At 46.9% G+C, this 23,205-nt stretch overlaps 1 protein-coding gene across 2 annotated transcripts in view; it reads left to right on the top strand.

Moving 5' to 3' along the window:
• Window positions 2,775-23,205, top strand: part of HABP2 (hyaluronan binding protein 2) — a 35,326-nt gene continuing 14,895 nt past the window's right edge. For both annotated transcript variants that reach the window (XM_018041478.1, XM_005698496.3), the window contains exons 1-2: window positions 2,775-2,937; window positions 17,102-17,138. In XM_018041478.1, the coding sequence (XP_017896967.1) occupies window positions 2,869-2,937; window positions 17,102-17,138 (106 nt within the window). In that variant the 5' untranslated portion in view covers window positions 2,775-2,868. The remainder of the gene's footprint in view (window positions 2,938-17,101; window positions 17,139-23,205) is intronic.

The raw sequence follows: 23,205 nt of genomic DNA, 5'->3' as shown, positions 1-23,205 counted from the left end.
TTAACAGAAAAGCGTATGTCACGTGGGTGATTCAGTGATTCGACTTGTCTGAAATGTCCATTTCCGCCTTTTACAGTCTGAGCTGATACTATGAAGGCTCCAGCTCTGAGTCTGGAGAGCAGCAGCCTCTTTGTGCTCACTGCCTCTTTGACCCTTGCTCCATGACCAGACAACCAGTAACGCTGTCTACACCCTACAATGACCCACTTGGCCCCTGTCACTACCATCGCCACCTCACAGTCTGTGGAAGGCTCCAGTCGCAAAGATTTCTGTCCGGTCACCTTGTTTCATTCTTTTCCAGAATTCTTCTTTTCTTCCACTTATTAAAATTAACTTGCTTACCCTTTCATGGTCTGCCTAACTCTCCCTTCAGTTCAGTCAGTTCAGTCGCTCAGTCGTGTCCGACTCTTCCAGCAAGAAAGTTCCTAAGAGCAAAGTTCATGTCCAACTATCCTGTCCCGGTGTGGCCAACGCTTGCTCACAGCAGATCATCAGTGGGTAACTGATGAATATTCATGTAGTGTCCATGAATAAATTGAAGGATGTTTACAAGTGTGCCAATGCTTTGCCTTTTTTTTCATACCCTGTTTTCCTTTTCACGTTGAGTTGGCTATGCTATCTACAGTGACTGGGTTAAAAAGTGTCCAGCTGTCACTGTAAGAAGGTGGGTATTCCTTTCCTCATTCATTCATGGTGTATCTATTGAATGCCTATCATGAGCCAGGCAAGTGCCAGGCATCCCTACAAAGAATCCAATCTTGAATAAAACAGAGTGCCTACCACACGAGTTTTCAGTCCAGTGGGGGCGGTAGGGAAACAAATATTAATGGAAGAGTAATATAGGTATGCAATTGCAACCTTGATAAGTGTTGTGAAAGAAAAACGCACGTAGGGCTTTTGAGGAAATAATGTTTGGGACAGCCCTGTTGGCCCAGTAGGTCCCTGATTTGGGAGGATTCCACTGCAGAGCAACAGAGCCCGTGTGCCACAATTCTGAGCCCCCATGCTGCAACTACTGAAGCCCAAGTGTCTACAATCTGTGCTCTGCAACGAGAGGAGCCTCCACAGTGAGAGGCTGGCGCACCACTACAAAGAGTAGCCCCTGCTCACTGCAACTAGAGAAAACTCGCATAAACCAGCGAAGACCCAGGACAGCCAAAAATAAACAAGTAAATAAAATTAGGTCGAAAAAAATAATAAAAAAATTTTAGAAAGAAGTAATGTTTGGGCTGACATGGGAAAGTTGGATTAACTAGATGGGTACCTAAATGAATTCGCTAAAGAGTGATCAGCATTGGAGTTAGGATGAGAGTTAGGAGTGGAATAAGGCTGGGGCTTCCCCAGTGGCTCAGCAGTAAAGAATCCGCCTGCAATGCGGCAGACTCAGGAGACACGGTTCAATCCGTGGGTCAGGAAGACCACCTGGAGTAGGAAATGGCAGCCCACTCCAGTATTCTTGCCTGGAAATTTCATGGGCAAAAGAGCCTAGTGGACTTCGGCCCATAGGATCAAAGAGTCGGACACAACTGAGTGAGCAAGCAAGAAAGATTGGGGATGAATAGGGGAAGATTAGAGATCTTTCCCAGGAAACTGTGCTTGTCTTATAGGGATTCGATGAATGTTGACCAGGAATGAATTGCTGCCTGCCTAAAACAGAGTGGAGAAAACACAAGTGAGCAGAAGACAAATTACGGTTTGTCATTTTTTTGGTAATTTGCTCTTTTTCAATGGTTTGCTCTTCAAGGACCATCTTTCTCATGACTGGGGCACTGACTTTGGTCTTCTCCTGGGCTACAACCTGTGGGGCCCTCCATGACCAGCAACCTGGCTTCTGAAGGTAGAAGCAGCCACACAGGAGTCTAAGCGCATGTCCAAGTAGGGATGGCAGATGGGTGAACAGGTGAGCCAGGTGAGCACCTGCCTTGGTCATCAGCAGGATTTTAGACCCTGGATTTAGGACTCAGATGAGAGGATTCCTGGAGCCCTTGCATAGATTACTGTGGGCAGCTAGGTGTTTACAGAAGCTCACAATGATGCCTATTAAAGAGATCAATTGTATCCAAGAGCACCCATGCTTCACAGGCAACTGTTGCTTTATGATGCTACCTGCAATCAGTGTAGGTGAAAAAGGAGTGTAAGAAACAATTGGCCCTATATATGAGCACCATGGGCACTTTTTCCCCTCTCTTGATCAAAGAAAGACTCTAATGAAACGGAAAAAAAAAAAAAATTAAAAAGTTAAAGCCTTATGTAATGAAATTTAAAAGAAAACTTTGAAGCCAACTAGCAATCGTGGGCAATGCTTCAAAGGGCCTGGAATCAATGTTTGTCAATAGCAGTTTTGCATCCTTTAATTTATCTTTCATGAATATAAAGCGTGATGTTATTAGGAGCCTATCCATGCCTTAATTCTGTTTGCGATTTGATGAATCAGATCTCTATTAACATTCTGCTCAAGTCAGCAGTGTCAGAGGCCTGTGGCAGGAGCCTCACTCTGGCCAGGCTTTTATCCTGCAACCGAGATGCTAGTGAACTGTGGGGCCTTCTGCACTGAACCCTTGGCAATCCCGCCCCCACCCCCAGGAGCCAGGGGCACTTTATCTCTGCTGCTTTCTTTGGAGACTTTCTCTCCAGAAAAGAAACCAACCCCATGACTCAGCCCAGCCCCAAAGTTACCATTTGTTTAATCAAGATAGTTGGTTTGCAAAACATTAAACATTAAACAGTATTTGATGCCTAGTTAATAATTTGCATCCTCTTCATTTGTTCCTGAATCCTGGGAGACTGACATTCCCCCCTCCCCCCCAAAGGCAGAGACAACAAAAGAAATTGTATTTAGAGCAAAACAAGAGTTCTTAAGCTACAAAGATGTTTGCCAGAATGTCTGATCTCCGTGTTCTCCTGTTAATGGTTCTGGCGGGAAAGACAGCCTTCGGGGTAAGTGTTCTTTTCAAATATCTGGTGTTGAGAGGCTCTGAGGTTATCAGAAGACCAGACCAGCTGGGCCAGGAGCAATGAGAAACTTGAGTTGTGAAAGACTGCTGTTGCCAGGTCGAATATGTCCTGATTTCAAGCGCTAATGCAGGTCTTTCGTGTCGGTTGCTATTAAGTGGCCAGTTCTATGAAGCCATGCAATTGACTTGCGCCATCTTGGAGCAGTCTCCATGAACACCTTCCGGCTAAGGGAATCGGAGCCAAAAAATCCACTGAGGCAGCATGTTTTGTCTGATATGAACCCAGAGATCCCTTTGGGAAGCCACTGAAAGCTACCAACTCTTTCTCTGTACATGCTGACACGCATACGCAGTTCTCCAGCTTCTTTGGGGGACATTAGGGTAAGAATCCCCCTACTTTGACCCTAGAGGAGGATCCTGCTGGCAACAGCTTTACTTAAATGGATCGAATTTGGAGAGAAGCTTCGCAAGCAGGACTTTTTCTCGCATCAACCTGTGACTGTGGCTGTAGTTGACAGGGCACAGAGGTGAGCAGGGGCCTAGGAGGTTGTGGTGAGTGAAGAAGGAAAGTGACATCAGCGGGTCTCACACGGGGCACTCAAGACATTGGGGAGCAGATGAGGTGTGGTGTTGTCTGCTCCTGTTTCGTGCCCTTGTAGTCCAAGAGTGTTAGCTGGGTCTGTGGGCATATGAGAGGGGTCCTCACCAGACCTCACACCTCTTAAGTTCCATGCTGGAGGCGGTCTGAGGTGGGAGTGTGGGCTTGGAAGCCAGGGTTTGAATCTCAGCTTTGCCACATTCTGGGTGTGGAACCTTGTGCAAATAACATCATCTCTGTGAACCTCAGTTTTCTCTACTGCAAACCAACTGATAATCTCCCCCAGATTTGCAGAGGGTCGTGACTGATTAAGCGGGGCAATGCATGTGGCTTTCAATAAATGTGAGCTCTTTTCCCTTGAAATTTCCAAGGTGAACATGAGTTCTTTATAAAAATCAAAGAAGGCTCACCTTTGTTAGGGTGGAGGGGGGTGGTGAGTAACGTACAAGAAAGGGATGAGAACTGAAATAACAGTCATCATATTAAATACCTTTGCATTTTATTTCCAGTTTCACTCCATAGAGCTTTTCCTGCAGGAAGCAGATTAGATTCTAGGCTTTCTGATTAGCATGCCTTCAAAACAGCAGCTTCTCCTCCCCTTTTCATAAATTGTACACGGACACCTACCTTGGTACCATATTAAGCTGCCAATGACTCATCTCGGAAAGAATTTTCTTTTCCACTGATAACTTGTGTATGTGTGTGTGTGTGTGTGTGTAGTGTGGCTGGAGTGATCAGTCATTATCAAACCCTCTACATCACTGATTGCTATTGAATGTCTGAGGCTAAGACCCTACAGAAATAGCACAGGTCTAGAGAAAAGCGATGGAAATTATCAGAGACTCACAAAGGGTCCAGGGAAAGTACCACTCAGAAGAAATTAAATCCTAAAATTTGCAGGCAAGGAAGAGAGTGGATGCAGTCTGTTTGAAGTTCAGCAAAAGATAACGGTCTCCCCAAATTCTTATTTTGCAAGCCCTAGTGAATTTTTAGGGTTAGCAATGAAATTGTAAGTCAATAATGGATAAAAGAGAAAATACGAGAACTAGCCTTTAGGCAACAAGCTTAGTCAATTCCAAAGAGAGGATTCAGGGCTTTGGAATGTTTTCTTACTCCAGATGCCTGCCAGACAGGTGACTGGGAGAGTGGCTTGCATTCCATAGGCCAATACAGAGATACTGGGGAAAGTGGCCAACTCACTCAGATGTTTAGAAAGTCTGAGACATCACCAGGAAGAAAGGAACCACAAAGCCAGATGGATGGGGTGGCTTCTGCCCCAGTGTAGATAAAGTAAGAATAAACTGCCATTTAATGAGAAATCCTGTGTGCCGAGCGCTGTGCTTTTGAGGGATTGGTCCTTGAGTTCTCCAGAAGAAAGAACGAAATAATGCCGTTTGCAGCGACATGGATAGACCTAGACATTGTCTACTGAGTGAAATAAGTCAAACAGAGAAGGATAAATAGCATATTGCATCTTTTATACATGGAATCTAAAAGAAATGATACAAATAAACTTTTTTAACAAACAGCAATAGGCTCACAGACTTAGAGGATGAACTTATGGCTGCCAGGGGGAAGAACGGGGAGAAGGGATAGTTAGGGAGTTTGGGATGGACATGTACACACTGCTATATTTAAAATGGATAACCAAGTCCCTACTGTATAGCACAGAGAACTCTGCTCAACGGTATGTGGCAGACCGGATGGGAGGGGAATATGCGGGGGAACAGGTACGTGTACATGTTTGGCTGAGTCTCTTGGTTGTCCACCTGGAACTATCACAGCATTGTTAATCAGCTATACTCCAACACAAAATAAAAAGTTTAAAAAGAAAAGAAAGAAGTACTGTTATTGCTCCCACTTTGCAGATCAGGAAACTGAGGAACGTGTTCTCAAACTAGGAGGCGGCAGAGCTGAGTCTTAGACTACGGCTCGTTTCCATCTGTCTGGATAAGGTCTCTTGCCTGGGGCCCTGGCTAAGGATGAGATTTCTTTGGTCCATACAGCCTCCAGTATTTTTGTCTGGAGAATTCCTTGGACAGAGGAGACTGGTGGGCTATAGTCTATGAGGTCACAAAGAGTCAGACACAACTGAGTAACTAATTTTAGGGGGGGCTTCCCTGGTGATTCAGATGGTAAAGAATCTGCCTGCAATGCAGGAGACCCGGGTTTGTTCCCTGGGTCAGGAAGATCCCCTGGAGAAAGGAATGGCAATCCACTCCGGTATTCTTGCATGGGAAATCCCATAGACAGAGGAACATGGCGAGGCTACAGTCCATGAGGTCGCGAAAGAGTCAGACACAACTTGGTGACTAAACAACATATAGCCTTAGGGGTATGATCCTTCCTAGAGGGATGGGGGGCTTTTAGACCAGGGGCCCGTTGCTGGGTAAAGCTTCAGGCACAGATTCCATGTGCCTCTGAAAGTTTAAACAAAAGCAGTTGCAGGTCTCTCATTGCTGCCCACTGGAGAGATGCCCCGAAACCCACCTGTGCATTCAGATCATACCACAAATATTATGATGACTTCTCTGTGGGCTCATCTATAACTTAGGTTTCTATTCAGGTATCATGATCCAAAAAAAAGCGTGGTCAAATATTGCTATAGATTCCAGGGAATCCTTCATAGTGCCTTCCTGGTCTGGTCTAGATTTGTTTTCCCTTGCCTGTCAGTGTTGAACACCTGTCCCCAGCACAGGGGCTGCCCTGGTGGCTCTGTGGTACAGAATGCCTGCCAATGCAAGAGAATCAGGTTCAATCCCTGGGTTGGGAAGATTCCCTGGAGTAGGAAATGGCAACCCACTCCAGTATTCTTGCCTGGGAAATCCCCCGGACAGAAAGCCTGGTGGGCTATAGTCCACGGGGGTGCAAAAGAGTTGGACACAACTTAGCGACTAACCGACAACAACGAAATCCCCAGGACATCTCGTGTTGTTATTCCCATTTTCTGAAGGAGAAACAAGCCCAGAGAAGGTGACCTAACTTCCCAGCCAGAACTGAGACGCAGCTCTGTCCTGACTCCTCACCCATCACAGGAGGTTTGCTCGGCTATGTGCATTGTCCCTAGGCTTTGACTTCTTTTCCTGCTGTGGTTCTCAGGGTGACTTGGGGAGCCCCTGGGCTCAGCTGTAATGCAATTTGACTTCTTCCAGGGTCAGAAGCTAGAGGACAAGGCTTGTCAGGCTTGCCCTGTTTATCTCAGCTCATCCTCAACAGGAGGCTTTGCAATTAAAATGCATGTTTGCTCCCATTTATTAGCTTTTTAAACCCCAGAATTTAAACTCAAGAACTCTAGGGCTCCACAATCCTCTTAGGTAGAGAGTCACAGAAATATCTGCACAGACAAGAGGTTGCAAATTTGTGGCTTGGGATACATGTTGCTCACAGCCCATGTTTCATTTGGCAGGTAAAAGTTCAACCTGAAGAGTGTTTTCATTTCCTTTCGATTGCTGGTGACATTTGAGAATCAGGACACTTCATATAATAATACAGATCCCAGCTTTTCCTGAAAATCAGACATTCTAGTAACACAGGCTTCCATTCTTATATGACACCGAGGGGACAAGGAACTACCGCTTCTGGTATTAGAAACTGGAGACCCCGGGTCCCCCAGGTCCCAGCATGCTCTACTTTTGACACTGTCTTTGTTCAACGGGTGTACATTTCCTGTCCAGTTCTACCTTGGAAAGAGAGAGACAAACAAGGAAAGAAACACAGAGAGCAGGCTTGTCTGATTATTGTTCAGAAACACTGGATGCGGAAATATTAGTCAGTTTCGGGTGGTCAAGTAACAGGGCTCCTTGTCTGATTAATTCAAGAATCCATAACCACATGGCCCCCAGGACCAAACAAGGGCTTTGACAAGAAGACACAAACCGCCCTTTTCAAAGCCTCAATGCTCCAGAATGTCGGTCTCTTTCAGGCATAGGAGACATCCCTCCTTCATGCTGTAACCCATTCAAAGTCTTATGGAAAAGATAAGTACTGATTTGCACTGCATGTACTTATATATAAAAAAAACAACCTGATCTTAAGCACAAGTCCAACTCATTAGCTTTGGTAGTGTACGCTGGTATTTAGGGAAATCAGGTCGCAGGAAATCGTATGTGTGTGTAAGCACAGATATATTTATATTTTCAATTCATTAGAGTTTCCTAAATGCAAAAGCAATTCTGCTGTCACAGAGAAACAGCATGGCAGAATATTTGGCAGCCGGGATTTTAAATAAAACATGCTTTTTCTTCATAATTAATATAACAAGGTTTCCTGGCTTAGGACTTGGCAAAGATCCCAGGAAAAATCGGGGGAGGGGGCTGGTGTGACGTGCTTGTGACCCAACGAACAAATTCCAGGAAGAGTTTGTGCTGAGCAAGCTCTCTTCAATCACTTCACAATGTGGGAAAAAAAAAAAAAAATTAACATATTGACAACAATGGCTAATAATACTGTAGCAAGTATTTATTAAGCTTCTTAAGTCTTTGCTCTGTGTCAGACATTGTGTGGTTTATATTACCTCATGTATAGCTTCCCCACAGCCCCATGGGGTAAGCACTGCTGTCATCCTCATTTTACAGATAACAAACTAAGCTTTAAAGAAATAAAATAATCTGCACAGATGGCTGCCCTGTGAGGTTACAGAGCTGGGATTCAAACCCAGGATGGCTTGATGCTGGTCCCAAATTCATAACTTCCGTGTTAGAGGTTGCTGCGACAAACACTACCCTGAAACGACTGAGACTTTCAATGTGGAATGGGACGTGCCCAGAGGGACAGTGGCCTCAGATTGCAGCTTCAGGCAGGAGGAAAAGTCACTCCCACCTGGGAGCTTCTCCAACAATCCCTGAAGCTTTTCTTTCCAGCACGAGAGGGATCAAGTCTTGCTAGATGGCTAGCCCGTTTGCTCAGGGCTTTCAAACCTTTAGTCGTGAATGAATCCATCTTCAGAAATTTTGCCAAAGCCCAGGCTAGTTTCTTAATACTTTCTGTCAACCTGAATAGATTTGTTTTGAAAGGAAACTGTCACTACTATAAATTGGAAAATCAAAGAAAAGGAAACAATGATATTGAATTCCAACTGGCTACAGCTGTCATTCTTAAACTCTAGGCAGACCTCTGCTTTCTCCTTGGTAGGAGGGAAGATTAGGAAGAGTGGCTCAGATGGTAAAGAATCTGCCCGCAATGAGATAGACCTGGGTTCCATCCCTGGGTTGGGAAGATCCCCTGGAGAAGGGAATGGCAACCCACTCCAGTATTATTGCCTGGAGAATTCCATGGACAGAGGAGCCTGGTGGGCTACAGTCCATGATCTCACAAAGAGGCAGACATGACTGAGCAACTAACACTTCACTTCAGAGGAGAAGGACTTACCAGCACCACCCAAGTCTGTCTTTGTTATGGGATTGGGAGAGTTTACGGTAAAACTGAGAAGGAAATGGCTTTCTCACGCTATGTTTTGACGTGATGTCTCTCCCTGGCCAGGCACCACCTGAATCAACTTGGATACTAGCAGCAGTTCACATGCCACACCAGGGAAAACACAGACATAAAGACGGCTTCGGGGATGGAATTGGTTCCCATTTGTGGGAAGTTAGTTTCCTGGGAAAGTGAAAAAAGTGAAAGAGATAGTTGCCCAGTTGCAGCTGACTCTTTATGACCCCGTGGACTATAGCCTGCCTGCCAGGTTCCTATGTCCATGGAATTCTCCAGGCAAGATTACTGGAATGGGTTGCCATTCCCTTCTCCAGGGGATCTTCCCAACCCAGGGATCAAATTCAGTTCTCCTGCATTGCAGGTGGATTCCTTATCATCTGAGTCACCAGGGAAATCCACCTCCCTGGGAAGCCCTGGGCTTTTCCTGAGAACTGACTGGCGGAGGAGGGGAATATCGGGGCTCGTGCCCATGTGGTGGGCCTCAGACACAGGGCCAACCCACTCTTCTGTTCGTTCATTTGCCATTTCAGTGGGCTCCCAAGAGCATGATCGCATCCAGAAATGACTGTTTTTCTCCAACCTCCTTATACTGGATGGTCTCATGCCCGATCCTTCGGCCCCCTCCCTGCAAGCTCCTGCGATAAGCCATTTGCACCAGTATCTCTCACCAAGTGCTTATCAGTTGTGTCCGACTCTTTGCGACCCCATGGACTGTAGCCTATCAGGTTGCTCCGTCCATGGGATTTTCCAGGCAAGAGTGCTGAAGTGGATTGCCGTTTCCTTCTCCAGGGGATCTTCCAGACCCAGGAATTGAACCCGGGTCTCCCGCATTGCAGGCAGATGCTTTACCATCTGAGCCACCAGGGAATCCCATGAGAAGAGCAACCGACTGCAAATGCTGTGCAGTCCAGTCCGCAGCTACCTGAGCAGAGGTGCTGTAGGTGGCTCCGGGTCGGGCACAGGTGACTGCCTCAGAGTGAAGGGATCCGGCCTTGACTTCCTCCCTGGCCCAATCCACTCGTGTCCTTTCAGGAATGCATCATCCCACTGGGCCTGGGCTTCCTCCTGTGCATGTAAAGGGTCTGGGCCAGCTCCTCTTCACCTCCTGGCTCATCACTGTGGTCCTATAAGCAGCTTTGCCCAGTCTCCCGAGGAGGAGGACACCCAGAGGGGCCACTGGCTGCTGCTTCTCCTCTGGCCCCAAATTTTCCCATTAGGACCTTCCCTCCTTCCCTCCAGCTCCAGATGAAAGCAAAGCTGCAGTGAGGCCACTGCTAGGATAGCATTGCGCATGTGCAATGGATAGATTGTTCATGTGCTAAAGCAAGGATGAGATTTCCTTTGACCACAAAGGACGGAGTGGCACCACTTCACACCTATCAGGATGCCTGGGACCCTTTAAAAACGACAAATAGCAAGTATCGGTGAGGATGTGAAAAAATCAGAGCTCTCATTTATCGCTGGTGGAAATGTTAAATGGTGCAGCCACTGTGGAAGAGCATGGTGGCTTCTTAAAAAGTTAAACATAGAATTACAACGTGATCTAGCAATTCCACTTCTAATATCAACCCCAAAGAATGGAAATTAGGGACTCAAACAGGTACGTGTACACCAATGTTCAGAGCAGCCTTATTCATACAGGCAAAGGATATCACAACCCAAGCGTCCATCAGCAGATGAGTGGATAAACAAACTGTGATATGCCATGGAATACTATTCAGCTATAAAAAGCAGCAAAATTTTGATGTATGCTACAATATGGATGAAGCTTGAACATATTATGAATAGTGGTGACATAAAGCCAGTCATAGAAGGACACAGATTGTATGGTTCTACTTACATGAGGTACCTAGAATAGGTAAATTCATAGTGACGAAGTACAATAAAGGTTACTGAGGGCTTGGAGGAGGAAGGAAGAGTTATTTTTTCCTTTTTAATTAATTTCTTTCTTTTTGGCTGTGCTGGGTCTTCGTTGCTGTGCACGGGGTTTCTCTAGTCTTGGCAAGTGGGGGCTTCTCGTTGCGGTGGCTTCTCTTGTTGCAGAACACAGACTATAGCTGCAAAGCCTTCAATAGTTATGGCTCTTGGGCTCATTTACGCCAAAGTACATGGAATCTTTCCAGACCAGGGCTGGAACCGGTGTTCCCTGTATTGCAAGGTGGATTCTTCACCACTGGACCACCAGGGAAGCTTGAGAGTTATTATTTAATGGATACAGAGTTTATATGTTGGGAATGATGAAAAAGTTTTGGCTATAGATAGTGGTGATGGTTACATAATGCTGTGAAAGTAATTAATGCCACTTAATGGAATACTTAAAAATGGTTAGAATGAAAAATAGTACGGTGTATATATTTTACAATTTTTAAAAAATGGCTGAGGCTTTGCATAACTGTTCGTCTCAGGACATAGCTTATGTTTGCGGCAGGGGCCGGAGCAGAAGGATGGTGTGAGGGAGGCGGCAGTTGGAATGGTGACTGGCAATGCCTGTCCTCTGTCACCTCCACCTCGTACCCCAACACTGAGCCCTTGCTCCAGCAGTGGGGACAGGCTCTGCTGAGCTGTGCACTCCTGCCCCTGGCTCGCTTTCCAGCCCAGCAGCCTCACATGGCCACAATGCAGTTCTCTCCAGCTGCCTTTGGGAGCAATGCAAATCCTTCCCTGGTGCGTAGTGACATCTGGTCTACCACCAGGGCTTGGAAGAACATCCAAGGAGAAAGAGATGGCTAGGGTATGAATTCCAATCTTACCTACCAGGTGAAATGTTGTTCTGCTATTGGCTCATTCTAAGCCGAGGTTCTAGCCCCAAAGGTCAGGTCTAGCCCTAGCTCTTTGCTCTACTGCTTCCCAGTCGTTTGAGAACATATTGCTGTTGTTCTTGCTCTTCAGTCGCCCAGTTGAGTCTGACTTTGCGACACCATGGAGCAGCACACCAGGCCTCCTGTCCCTCACCATCTCCCGGGGTTTGCCCAAGTTCACGTTCATTGCACGAGTGATACTGTCCAGCCATCTCATCCTCTGACCCCCTCTTCTCCTTCTGCCCTTGATCTTTCCCCGCATCAGGGTCTTCTCAGTGAGTTGGCTCTTCCCATCAGATGACCAAAATACTCGACCTTCAGCTTCAGCATCAGTCCTTCCAGTGAATATTCAGGGTTGATCTCCCTTAAGATTGGCTGGTTTGATCTCCTTGCTATCTAAAGGACTCTCAGGAGTCTTCCCCAGCAGCATAGTTCAAAAACATCAATTCTTTGGCATCTGCCTTCTGAGAAAATGTCCTAATAGTTAATTCCTGGAGACCATCAACACAGACTTTTAGTCTCTGCTTTTTTGTTTTGTTTTCTAGAAGGTTTAGAATTGTAAAAGGTAGAGAAAGAGCCTGTGTTGAAATAATCACTAGATTAAAGATAGCACAGAAGAGATCAGACCACAATGCCCTCCACCCTCAAGAAGATTATGCTGTAAGTCACAGGATCCCTCTCTCTGCGCCCCTCCCCCCCCGCCACCTTCCCCTCCAGCCATCCTTAACCTAGAAGACACCATATTATACTCACTGGTGACTGGGTTAGGGGGTGAGATGTTAACATTGCTAGTAATTTGCTTCTAACTCAGTTTAGTTCAGTTCAGTTCAGTCGCTCAGTCGTGTCTCTTTGTGGCCCAGTGGACTGCAGCACGCCAGGCTTCCCTGTCCATCACCATCTCCTGGAGCTTGCTCAAATTCATGTCCATTGAGTCAGTGATGCCATTCAACCATCTCATCCTCTGTCACCCCCTTCTCCTCCTGCCTTCAATCTTTCCCAGCATCAGGGTCTTTTCCAATGACTCAGTTCTTCACATTAGGTGGCCAAAATGTTGGAATTTCAGCTTTAGGATCAGTCCTTCCAACTGGGGAAGGCCAAAGTCCTGAGGCATGGATCCATTGTGAAAGTCTGATTACAGATGGACCAGCAGTTGGGTCTCAAGGGGTCTCACTGAATCTACTGCAAAACGTCTACCTTTCCATGTGCCAGAAGTAGCCATTCCTAGCCCTCGCAGAGGAGCTGGGGCAGTTGTGACCACTCAGCCATGGTGAGAATACCCATGATGGAAGAAGCAAGCAGTAGCTTGTGTGCCTTTCGATCTGGGTGGAGATGTTTGCTGAGATGTGTTTGTCACAGTGAACTGGCTGAGGCTCCAGCTGACTTTTGTCCCTACCCTGGATGTCCCTGGAGCCTAGCCACCCTTTTTGTGTCTGCCGGGTCTGAGCTAGTCTGGGTAGGACCTGCAAAAACTTTCCAAAGACAGGGGCCCAGTCTCTTCGCCAGACTGAGTGCCCTGCCTCTCTTCAGATTAGGTGGCTCTTCTACTTTCTTCATTATCAAGCTTGCAGGCGGTGCGTCCCTCGTCCCTCACACAATGGCTCTGGCATAAGACTGGCTCCATTCTACTCTGGCTCCGGCATTTACTAGCTGAGTTACTATCGGTAACTTAACGTCTACAATGGACATAATTATAGTAGTCCAATTATCGAAGATTATGCGCAATAAAAGAGACAAAAGGCACATAAAACATTTACACAGTCCTTGGCAGCTGTCAGGTCTTAATAAACGTGAACTGAGATCATAGTTGTCCCCTCCTTCTCCCCCATTCTCCTTGTTTTGCACCAGTGATCTTCCTCTTTGGATTTACAAGTCCCAGGAATAAGAATTCTTATCCTTTCCCTGTCCCTCTGTAGAAACAGAATGGATTATTGGGATGAAAGTAGGTAGATGCTGTCTATTCACAATCCCCATGCCCTGCCATCACCCAGGTGAGTTACAGGATCCAGGTGTATGGCACAAACCACTGGCGATTCTTGTGGCCTTTCTGGTTTGGTCCAGCCTGGTGTTGTGACTGCCAGTAACCACATTTCCACCACAGCCTCTTTTCTGCGGGTGGATCCAGTGATTCACGAAATAAGTGGGCCTGCTTCGGACCCCTGGGACCCCTTGACATCAGTCCAGGGTGCACAGCTGGGAGGCAGCTGCTTCAGACTTAGAGCCCGTGGGATCTGAAGGGCCCCCAGCTTGGGAAGGTCCTGCTTTCTTTTTGTTTAGTTTCCATTTGAGCGCCAGGTCCGGTTCCATCTCCTGGGAAGGGCAAGTCTGCCACCTGCTGGCCATGAGCAGTGCAGCACCCAGCTGTCCCTCAGGCTCCAGTTTTCAGTTAAAATGTAGGGCTCTGGCCTGGCATAAGTCCTGCAGGTCTGGATGAAGGCCGGTAGAGAGGTACAGGCCCTGGCCTCCAGACAGCTTCATGGAGGGATGAAGAGACAGACAAAGGATTGGTTCAAGGCTGAGCTGACTGGCTGTGACGAGGATAAGATTGAAGGAGGGGGTGACATTTGTTCCAGGGTCCCCTTATTCCTCTTCTCTGGCACCTACCTGGCACCCAAGCCTGGAGGTATCAACGTCAGACACTCCCCAGGGCAAGAAACACCCTGAGCCCTGAACCTGTCATTCCTCTGCCGACCTGCCCTCACCTCTCCAAAACAGGCACACTCCAGGCAGCAAATGACCTCTGTCTCTGCATCCTTTCTCCTCCCCAGCTTTTTATTTTATAGTTTGTCAGACCTCTAGAAAAGTGGAAAGAATAATACAGTAAATATTGTTCACCCAGACACATGCAACACTGATCACTTGTCATAGTTGCTTTCTGCCCTGATTTTATGTACATACAATTGCTTAGGCTGGTTTGTTGGTTAGTTGGTTGGTTTGCTGAATCCTTCACAAGTAAATTGCAGCCATCCCACTCCCTGCTTCAGGACCTTCTTAGAACAAAGACATTTTCCTATAAAACCACACTTCCATTATCACACTCAAGAAATTCAACATTGACACAATAATACTGTCTACCCTAAGTCTATATTCAAATTTCCCGATAGTTCCAATGATATCCATCAGGGCTTTTTTAAAAAGAAATTTAGGATCTAATCAAGGATCCTTTGCTGCATTTAGTTGTCAGGTCTCTCTAGTCTCATTTAATAAGGAACAATCTTCCCATCTTTTTCATCTTTTATGACATGGACAGGCTCGCAGAGTTGAGGCTAGCTGTTTTGCAGAAAGCCCATGGTTTTTGTCTGTCACGTTCTTCACGAGATTCAGGATAAGCATCTTTGTCTAGACTATTGTGCCCTTCATACACCATGTCAGAAAGCATTCTTTCTGCTTATCATTTTACCCCAAAATGACGAAAGGGGCTACAGTGAAACAGAAAACTAAAGCTTCTGCTGGAGGTGGAGGAAGCAAATATACAAAACTGCCTAGACTGGGTACCAGGAAAACGCATCATACTGACAGCAGCTTCCTGGCCACTGAGAACCAAAGGGAAGCCTGTCAGAAGACAGAACTCCTGGTTTCTAAGTCAGAGGTCAGCAAACCTTGCCTGTAAAGTTCCAGACAGGAAATATTTGGGACTATACTGTCTCTGTCACAACTGTCTTATCATTATAGCATGGAAAGAGTTAAAGTCAGTATATAAGCAGGTGGGAGGGGCCATGTTCCAATAAAACTTCATTGGCAGAAACACAGTCTGGCTTCAGCCTCAGGGCTTTTTTTTTTTTTCTTTTAAATTTTAGCTGATCTCTGATTTAACTGAAAGAAAATATTCCACCTATTAAATAAATAAAACTTTCTCTTTTTTTCTGGTGTACTGCATTTTAAAAACAATGGAGACAACAGAGGATGAGATGGTTGGATGGCATCACTGACTCAATGGACATGAGTTTGAGCAAGCTCTGGGAGCTGGTGATGGACAGGGAGGCCTAGCATGTTGCAGTCCATGGGGTCGCAAGGAGACACGACTGAGCAACTGAACTGACTGACTGCATTTTAAAAGCAAAGCAAACACTATTCCTACCATTATCGATTTTTTCAGCAAAACTATGTTGAGGCATGCCATATGCCAAACACTGCTGGGTAATGGCTAAATACATCAGTGGTGAAACAGAAAGAGCCTTGATTTTCTAGAGAATCAGAGTTTGGTGTGAGCAACAGATAACATGCAAATAAACAGATATAAAATTATAAGCTTTAATGGGGACCGTGGAGGAAATGAATGGGTGCAGAGACAAAACTATTGGGGTGTGCCGTACTGATGGGGGAGGTGGGGAAGATGCAGAGAAGATGGCATTAAAGCTGACGTGGCGGCAGGGGAGGAATGGTGGGGCAAGCTATCTGGGCGGAAGGAACGAGCGCAAAAGCCCCAAGGAGGGAAGAGCTCGGCTGGTGCCATTTTGAAGCCAGGTCTGGTTGGAGCATCAGGAGAGAAACAACATTTGGAGAAAAGGGTCTGGGGTGAGGTCCATAGGTCATGGCAGGTGTTTCTATTTTGTTCCAAGAACAGTGAGAAGCAACTGGAGAGTTAAAGCGTCTGTCCATCTCCAACCTTAAAGAGCTGTTGTGTGAGTCGCTTAGCTGTGTCCAATTCTTTCCAACCCCGTGGACTGTAGCCCACCAGGCTCCTCTGTCCTTGGGATTTCCCAGGCAGGAATACTGGAATGGGTTGCCATTCCCTTCTCCAGGGGATCTTCCCAACCCAGGGACTGACTCTAGGCCTGCTGCATTGCAGGCAGATTCTTTACCCTCTGAGCCTCCAGAGAAGTCCACGGCAATCACCTAGACATGGGCGTGAATGTGGATCCTCTCACAGTTGTGTGACCTCTGGAACTCAATTTCCTCATTTGTGAACAGGCTAATAAAAGCCTCTTTGTAGGGTTGTTGTAAGAGTTAAATGCAGCAATGTATAGTCAGGCAGAGAGACACACAATACCTGGTGATCGGTGTAACTAAGAAGATGGTCAGTACCTAGGCAGCCAGGTTTCCCCATGAGAACAGGTAAGCGAAAGCACTCTGCATCCATCCTGGGGAGAAGAGTGATGTTTCAGATGCTCAGCCAGCACAGGAAGAGTGGGGAACATGGTCAAATAGGCCCTACCACTCTCTCCAATCCACACCCCCACCCCCCCGGCCATCGGAAAGTACCCAGTGCTGCTATGCCCTGGCTATGACCCCTAAACAGCCCCTTTTGGCTCACAGGAGCTCAGGAAAGAGCTCAACCAGCTCAGAGAACTCAACCTTGCTCTCTGTGTCATTTTCTCTTTCAGTTCTCCCTGCTGTCTTTTCTCACAGACCCGGACCCAGGTGAGTGTGCAGACTGCCCTGGGGCTGCCCACCCCACAGGCTGGTTCTGGGATGGAGAAGAGGGGTCTGAGTGTGCGTGTGCCCCCAGGGTTCCAATGTTTCGGAAGTGGCTTGGACCCCTTTGAGGATTTCCCCAAAGAAATATACTCCTGGGTGTAGATAGCCACACAGTGCTTCACACAATTTTTAGTTGACTGATGTTCCGTCCCAGGACTCCAAGAGCAAAACTGCAGAAGTAGTTAAACCCCTTCATTTCACAGAGAAGGAAACAGGCTCAGAGAGGGGAAGCAACCTGCCCCAGGTCACACAGCCTACTAATGGCTGAGATAAGACACTTTGCCTTGGCAAAGGGAGGATGTCTTGAGCAATGGCTCCAGGCAGGCCAGCCCTGTGCTACCTTACTCTCTCCACTCCATCAGTGGGAGGCCGGCATCTCTCTGTGGAGACGGTGGTGTCACGTAGGCAGGCTCCAGGCTGGCCCATCCCTGCTGATGGCCTCCCACCAGCAGCCCCACTGGGATGCTCCTCCACCGGCTTTGTTTCCTCAGTGTGCTTTCACACAAGCTCTTGTCTCACAGACACACCTGCCACCTCTCACCTTCTCCCCATCCTGTCTCCTCTGTCTGGTACCCTGGGCTGCGAGCAGAGCTGCTCCTTCCTGACATCTGGTCTGCTCTGGGTCTCTGTCTCCAGGTCTGAGTCTCTTTTGGCTGCTCTGAGACCCAAGGGAGTTAACTCCACTCACTACTTCACTGTGGGGGAGAACGCATCCCCCACTGGTAGTGCCCATGTTGGTCACCCGCAGAGGACACGAGCCAGGCACAAGGATACTACAGTCATGTCTCAGCTTTGGATCAAGGGTCTCTTTAGAGCAAAGATGGCACTGGGTCAAATTCAGCTTGACAGTCAATATTCTCTGGCAGCAAAGCCCCACATGGGCAGACAGACTTGTGTCGGCTCAAGGCAAGCTACCTTATCCCACCCCAGGTGCTTAGGGAATGTTTGTGAAATTGGTAAGAAATATACATGAGTGTGGCATGCGGGGGTTTGAAAGGATTGGGGTCTTTGCTCAAAACACAAGACAGTGTTGAATTCAACAACATGTAATTCCTTGGAAGGATCATATTTCAGGGAGGGCTCTCTCGGATGGCCAGACCAGCAGTGTCCACACGTGGAATCCAGGAAAGGTCCAAAGTCCAGAGATGGGACGAGCTGCCCCCACCCTAGCCTTCTGCACAAAACTGCTCAGGCACCACTGGATGGGCTGCTGTAGTCTGAGTGCCCAAGAGACAGAGCTGCAGAACTGAGTGGTCACACAGAGGAAGAAACAGGACATTTAAGACTCAAGGGACCTCACTCTCCATGTATTTGAAAAGCAGCCCCACCCTTAGTCCATGAGGTAGCCTTTGTGGGAATTAAGAGGGGTATTTACCTCAACACACTTTACTGCCACCTGCCAGAACGTTGCAAAAGACATCTACAATGACTCTAAGTTTATGATGCCCTGGATTGTGCAGTGAACAGCGTAAAGAACATGGACTATATGCAGTGGTTCTGCTGAACAGACGTCACAGAAAAGGGACTGGATACATTCTATTCATCCACGAAGCTCTCAGTTTTAATTAAACAGATTGGAAACTATAGTGTCAGATTTGATCTGCGAATAGTAGATCATCAGAGTTCTCAAAAAAAAAAAATCTCAATGGGCTTTGGGGCTCTTGGAAAATAGTGCGTTCTCCGTCCCTGGTGGTATTCAAGCACAGGCTGAAAAACCACTTAATGGACATGAATTTGAGCAAACTCCAGGAGACAGGAGAGGACAGGAAAGCCTGGCATGCTGCAGTCCATGGGGTCTCAAAGAGTCAGCCACGACTTAGCGACTAAACAACAAAAACAGGGAGTGGAAAGAGTGGAATTTAACATGCTGAGTTTCTGGGCTTTATAAGAACTCTGCCAATGGCTTCTGAGAGTTCAGTGAGTAGAAGAAGGGACCTTGGAGCAGGCCACCCACAGGTTCCCGAGTCCCTCTCAAGGTGTTCGGTCAGCCTGTGGCTGTGGAATGGGGTGAGATGTCGTGACTGGGTCTGTCTGCAAAGAACAGGTTAGGTTCTAAAGACTCCTCTGTTTGTGTCTGATTTAATTTCATCTGAGGGTTATACTTTGATGGAATTTTGTCAGATTCCCCGCTGTCTTTAGACAATGGTGGGGCCAGAGATACACTGTGCTCATGTCCACGGGCAAGCTGCTGCTGTGGTTGATCCTGCTGGAGTCAGTGCGTGGTGAGGGCCTGGCTGGCACAGACAGGGCCAGGACACAGTCCCCAACGGGTGGCAGAGGAGGTGGCCATCAAACAGCACAGACTCTGCCCATCTCCCCAAAGCAGGTGACACGACAGCCCACAAGCCTATGGAAATGCCTCTTCAAAGGCGGCTAGACTGGGCCCGGCAACACAGGCTGAGCGCATCCATCAGCTGTCCTGCCGCCTGCCAGCAAGGGTCTCTGCTGGGCTTGCCCTGTCAGCCGGATTGAAAGCGTCAAATGCAGGCCGACAGGGCTGGGGTTTGGGGGCGGCCCTCGGAGGAACGGTTTGTGCCACAGTGATGGATGGTGCCAACAGGGACGGCGTTCCAGGGATTTCTACTCCGTTCCACACATCTGGCGAGCTCTTTAACCCAAACAGCTGCAGAGCCCCATCCCAGGAACTCTGGAGTTTTTCTGTAGGGACCATGATAATCCCAGTTCAGGGACCTGGAGCATGTGCCAAAGGAGATTCCCAACGCATGTTACTTCCTAGAAGCTAAAACCCATGGACTTGCAGGAAACACAAACCCACAAGAGGCTCCTGGGCTCATAAAAAGCAAACTAGACTTGGAGTCAGGTAGACCGGGGTTCTAATATCATCTCCTTCTGCCCTAACTTTTCCTTTTCTGTAAAATAGAAATAAGAAGACCTATGCCGTAGGGTTTTGTTTTGTTTTGTTAAGGTTAAACAGATTGTGTGAAATCACATTTATTTAGTATAGTCAGCAATACATAGAAAATAGTGAGTGTATATTAACCTCTTATTTGGATTATTGGAGTTAAGATACTCTTAACATTCTTCCTGATAAATTCTAAAAGCAGACTCTGATAATTAGACAAATCCACAAGAGTTTCTTTTTATACCTGATGTGAAATGCTTCTGACAGCTGCCCCATTCTTCCTCCAAAGCTTTCTCCTTTTCGGTAGACTAGAGAAAGTTTCTGATAACCTGTATTTGAACCTGGAGTGATTTTTCAAAACCTACCAATGGAACCAAATTTCATGCCAGGCTGCATGCAATCCCTCTCTCCCCAGGTGAGCCCTTGGACAAATTTCTATACTCCTGTCAAGCTCATCAGGCACTGTCTTCACCAAATATCTATGACCCAAATCGCACAGTTTCTCTCCTGAATTCTGTTTACTCTAAACCAGACAGACGCCATCTTTGCTGGCAGAGCCGTGTGCCCACTGTGTGTTGGTTGATCAGAAGGAAGGGAGGCTTGGCCACCAAGGGAAAGCTTAATCTATCAAATACACATGTCAGGGGCTAATAGGGCTCTGTGTTGGGCACTGTGTTGTGAAAAAGAGAAACGGACATGGCTCTTACTCTTAAGAAGCCAACTATGTAGTTGGAGGAAACAAATCAGATAGACCACGTTAAATACGAAATACAAGAGCTATGCCCTCTGAGACTGAGCCATGCAACCTAAAATTCTGCAATCAGCTGAGCCATTGAGGAGTTTTAGTATCTAGAAGTTGTATCCTACCAGCAATTGAATATTAATCAAGCTATGTGGGTCTGTTTGTTATTACTACATGATATAGTCGGCCCTTGAACAATCTGAGGGTCAGGGATGCTGACCCCAGTGTAGTAAAAAACCTACTTTGTATGCCCCCTGCCCCTAGCTTAACTTCCCTGGTGGCTCAGCAGTAAAGAATCTTCCTGCAATACTGGAGACGTGGTCTTGATCCCTGGGTCATAAAGACGCCCTGGAAAAGGAAATGGCAACCCACTCCAGTATTCTTGCTTGGGAAATCCCATGGACAGAGGAGCCTGGCTGCTGCAGTCCCTGGGGTCGCAAAGAATCGGATACGAGTGAGCACACACACAAACACACACACACACTGCCTTGCTTAGCAAGACTATAATTCAACATCTACGTGTTTCATTCCCCCCTTAGCTTCACTGAGGGGTGAGCAGGCCTTGTAAATAGAGCTGGATTCAAGTCAAAACCCTCCAACAGACATTTCATCCATCCCTCGTCATCTGGAAAAATCACACCATTCCATCTATCTATAAAAACCTCCCCTCATTTCCAAATATCCGCAATGGTCTAACCAAGATCAGCCAGTCTGCCCCTCAACTTGTGGGAGTGATGGGAGAAATTACAGGAGCAATTCGAAGGCGCTTATCTATAAACACCTGCTGGAAAAACAAAAATCAATTCTCCGAAGAAAAAAGAAAGAAAGAAATGGGGCCATCGTCTCATTACCAAACCCATTGTCTCTGCAAAATGTCAGTTTGAAATCTTTCATGTCAAATTCAGAAAAACATTTTTTTCCCTTCACTCTCTCCCTCTCTTTCTCTACTTTATCAAGCTAGCTGGAAAGAAACTTGATTTGCTCCAGGAAGACAATGGCCTTATCTTCAACCTAGATCCTCATGCCTGGGAAGGTGGCCTCCTCTGGGAGCATTTTCATAGTGGGGAAAAGCGGCTCGAGCGAAATAATGAGGAAGCAAAGGGAGTCTGGACTTGACACTGTGATAAATGAGGTGAAACTTTGGCAAGGAACCAGAGTTGGTGTATTCAAAAAGGAAATAAAAAGATAGTCCCATTTTAATGGGAAATATAAAACAGCCATTGTGCAAAAGTCGATTTTTCAAAGGCCAGAGAGATAAAGACTATCAGGGAATGACTGAGAGACCAGTAAGATAATGTGATTGATAATCAGGCTTGGGTAAAGTGGCATCCTCCGAGCCATCAGCTGGCTCTGTGGGAGTGCCTTTTCAAGCCGGCTATCTGCATTTGCCCCTACGTCATTATCATATGCATCTCCGGAGGGCTTTCTTGCAGCTTCAGCTTGCCGACTTGCCACACTCCTGCCAGCTGGCGAGAGCAAAGTCAACCCTACTTCTCTTAAATCCCAAACTTCTCTCTGTCAGCAGCAGAGCTACCAACATCTTCCAAAGCCCCAGACAACAAAGAGCTTGGGCCCAGCCTTACACACACCTGCTTTCCCCAATGGACTGGTCTAGTGTGAGATTTACCACCACGGCCAAGCCCATACACTGTACTTTCTCTCAGTGGGCAAGATCTGTGAACCTTCTCAAGGTTGTTCTTGCGTGATTCCTAATTAACAGGCTGGATGTGCAGTGGGAATGACTGGACTCCTTTGACAAGGGTAAGTGTGAATTCTGAGGCAGTGTGAGAGGCCTGTTGAAGACGTTGAGAGTGTGCACTTTAGAGGTAATGCAGAGATAAGCTGCCTTCGTTCATAAGCTACCATCTAGTAGCGTGTGACCTTGGACAAGTTACTGACCTCTTTTAGACTCAGATTTCTAAGTTTAAAGCAGAGATAATAATACACTTCCTAGATTTTCAGGAGGATGAAACGGGATGATTCATGTAAAATGCTTAGTGCAGAGCCTTGTACATAGTAAAGACTCAGTAAATATTAACGGTTATGATGACTATAGAAATAACTTGGGAGCAGTTTGATGCTGTGACCGAAAGGGAGGTGGCAAATTTCTTTGACTTGATTGAGCTGAAGCGACTGGTAAAGTCCCACTGAGGAATTTCGTTTATAGAACCACCCAACAAGGCACCCCAGTGCCCCTGGATCTGACCCTGGGCAGATCTTATATAGCAACTTGGAGGATTCCTGGACCACAGTCATCTTCCTGTTACAGATGAGGAAACTGAGGCACCAAGAACACAGTTGGCTTGTGTTCCAGGTCATGGTTAACGAAGAACCAGAACTTGACATCTTCTGCCCATTTCCAGTCACGTGCTCTTGACCTTGCCAAATGCCAGTACTGGATCACT

This window comes from Capra hircus, chromosome 26 (assembly GCF_001704415.2).
Source record: "Capra hircus breed San Clemente chromosome 26, ASM170441v1, whole genome shotgun sequence".
Lineage (NCBI taxonomy): Eukaryota > Metazoa > Chordata > Mammalia > Artiodactyla > Bovidae > Capra > Capra hircus.
This window is presented reverse-complemented; position numbering and strand designations above follow the sequence as displayed.